At 34.8% G+C, this 2,750-nt stretch overlaps 1 protein-coding gene across 1 annotated transcript; it reads left to right on the plus strand.

Moving 5' to 3' along the window:
* Positions 1-522: 522 nt before the first annotated feature.
* On the plus strand, positions 523-2,122 carry LOC140838226 (cyclin-dependent kinase inhibitor 1-like). The gene is made up of 4 exons (XM_073204380.1): positions 523-1,015; positions 1,166-1,227; positions 1,494-1,673; positions 1,760-2,122. The coding sequence occupies exons 1-4, from the start codon at positions 791-793 to the stop codon at positions 1,830-1,832; spliced, it is 540 nt and encodes a 179-aa protein (XP_073060481.1). The 5' UTR covers positions 523-790; the 3' UTR covers positions 1,833-2,122.
* Positions 2,123-2,750: the final 628 nt, after the last annotated feature.

Genomic DNA, 2,750 nt, shown 5'->3' on the forward strand with positions numbered 1-2,750 from the left:
TTCAACATAGTATATTTATACTACAAGTAATAAATAATTAATGCATGATTTTGGCACTTTCCGCAGTGTAATATCCAATGGATCCCATCTTCTTACTTATTTGTCCTCTTTCATGTCAAACCTATAGAGATTCCAATGTAATTTTTGAAAAATCAGAATTATGCTGATGGATTTGAATTCAAACATAAACTACATTTGAAGTTTTTTTTTTTTCTATAATATTTTTTGTATGTGTTAATATTTGAAGTTAATATATACAAAAATACTGATCTGAATGAAGAAAATTTTCTTCCACAGTTAACACTCCTTATAATGTACACTTATATTGAAAAGAAATCTAAAAATATGGACAATGAATATGAATTTGAAAATTTACCAAAATTTTAAATTCTTATTTCAATCTAAAGAATTTTATTAGTAGTTTTTAGGGAATTTTTTTTCGCAGTAATTAGAGGCAAATTTAATAAAAATAACATGTTTTATTATACATCAAGTGGAACAAAATTTCAACCGCGATTAAAACGGGGTGGGAGCAAGCTCAATCTGAACCGTTCTCCGGCCATAACCATATCTCTCCCCGCATTATCTCTCTTTTCACTTCCCACATTCTCTCCGTATAAAAGCTTTGTGGCACAGAAAAGAAAGCGCAGCAAAAAGCTGAGATCTCTGCCCGCAAAATATTCTCGTACTGTTTGTGTTTAATTATTGCAATCACCGGTTTGATTCATTCGAAATCATAATAAATGTTACGTGCTGGATATTGAATGAGGGATTAAGAGAAGTTCCGGTCATGGAAAATGCCGCGGCGTCGGGGAAGAAGAGAAAACTTGGTTTGCGAGAGACTATTCCTGCACCATTATTTCAGCTGAAAGCGCGACGGTTAGCCGTCATGACACCGGTGAATTCAGACTCGTCGGTGGATTGTGAATATTCAACATGCGAATGCGTTATTAGTTCGGATAATGTTGTCATATCTGCAGTTTGCTCGAGTCATGGATCTGGTGAACTGGAGAAGGTGAGTTCGACTTTGTTAGATCTGGAGGTGTACGTATAGAATATCCCGGAAGAATTTTATTTTGATCTGGAAGAGAATATTGTGTTATGAGCTTTAATTGTTCTTCGAAATTAATGAGTACGTTTTGAAATTTGAATTCCTTCTCCCCAGATTCAGAAGGAGGATATTGATGAAGGGACTGGCGATTCGTTGGATTGCGGAGTTAGAGAGAGGTCAAGTATTAAACTATATATTGAACCACAATTATTGTTATACTTTTGATCTACATTCAATTCAAATTTCAAATTTCCCGACAAAGGAATTAATCCTGAATGGCTGCTCTTCAATATTTAATTTTCTTCCTTTCGAAATTCCCCACGCACGCACGAACGCGCACTGTACTCTTTTCTCTCCCTCACTCACTCCCATGCAATGATTAATGCTAGTGCTAATCAACTTCTTCACAATAATACTGCTAAAGTACTGTAGTCGCTTTCAGGAGAGAAACTTCTCCATTAATCGAGGTTCAAGCTGAGTCTGGCGAACTGGAGTCGACGGCGAGACCGCTCGAATCAAATTTTCGCCGGCCTTTCACAGCCGAAAAGATGCCATCCGAAGATGAACTCGAAGAATTTTTCGCGGCCGCTGAAAAAAATCAGCAGAAAAAATTCATTGACAAGTGAACACAAACCCTCCCTTTCAGACATTATAAACACACACAATACCAGTTCAGAAATAAACTTCGATTTACATGTAACATTGCAGGTATAACTTTGACATAGCTAAGGATGAGCCACTAGAGGGGAGGTACGAGTGGGTTGACATTCAACCAAAGTAAGCCATCATGAAGAAGATACATAATGGCAGCATTTTCGTGAAGAAGGCTAGCTGGCAAATAATTTCGTCCTCCAAGCTGATAATGAGTCAATAGAACATCAAATATCAGTGTTAGTATTGTTTCCACTAATCTAATTAAGCATAAGCATTAGAGGGTTTTGAGTTTCCTCTCCAGGTTTCTCTTTTTAGCTGATGTTCTGTAATCTATGATTCCAAACTTCTGCATCTGCGTATATATATATATATATTCTGCAAGAAGCACAACCGTAAGAAGAAGATGTGTGTCTTGTCCACAGTGTGGTAAATATAGATATATATTATATATATATATATATATATATATATATATATATATATATCTAAATTCTATGACAAGAAACTTGTCTTTCAGAAATAAACAAATTCAATTCCTTTTTTGTTTTATTTTCTTTTGGGTTTGTATATTCTCTTTATTCTATCTTCACCCATTTTTCTTCACTGAAATTCTCTGATCCTTTGTGCAACCATTTATATACCTCAGTTTCCATTTCCCCTCTTTGGCATGATATCTTTCTGCCATTAATTTTACTTCTTCCCTTTTCAAAATTTTACCAATTCTGATTCTAAGTGGGTAGTGGGTTATTACTTATTACAAGCCATATTTTTATAAAATTCAAGCTTACGACAGATATATGATCTGAGAATAGTTTAAATCTTAAATTCATACACATACTGATTAGGTGTTAACAAGATATGCTACGTTCTAACTCTAATAACGTGTTAAAATCGTTATTGTTCTAAGAGTTTTGTGCTTATAAAAGGTAATCTGACAATAATTTGTTTAACGTTGATTTGAAAGGTTGAAGCCGGCCCCCCCTAAGTAGCCAGGAGCGAGCAAATCTTGTTCTTGCCTAATAAATATGTTCTTATATGTTCTTGT

Source organism: Primulina eburnea, chromosome 8 (assembly GCF_022965805.1).
Source record: "Primulina eburnea isolate SZY01 chromosome 8, ASM2296580v1, whole genome shotgun sequence".
NCBI lineage: Eukaryota > Viridiplantae > Streptophyta > Magnoliopsida > Lamiales > Gesneriaceae > Primulina > Primulina eburnea.

Excerpts from the sequence above, each read along its gene's own strand:
- LOC140838226 (XM_073204380.1), top strand. The coding sequence starts at position 791 with ATGGAAAATGCCGCGGCGTCGGGGAAGAAGAGAAAACTTGGTTTGCGA. Across the intron at positions 1,016-1,165 it reads GATCTGGTGAACTGGAGAAG|ATTCAGAAGGAGGATATTGA; the intron begins GTGAGTTCGACT and ends CCTTCTCCCCAG. Across the intron at positions 1,674-1,759 it reads CAGAAAAAATTCATTGACAA|GTATAACTTTGACATAGCTA; the intron begins GTGAACACAAAC and ends GTAACATTGCAG.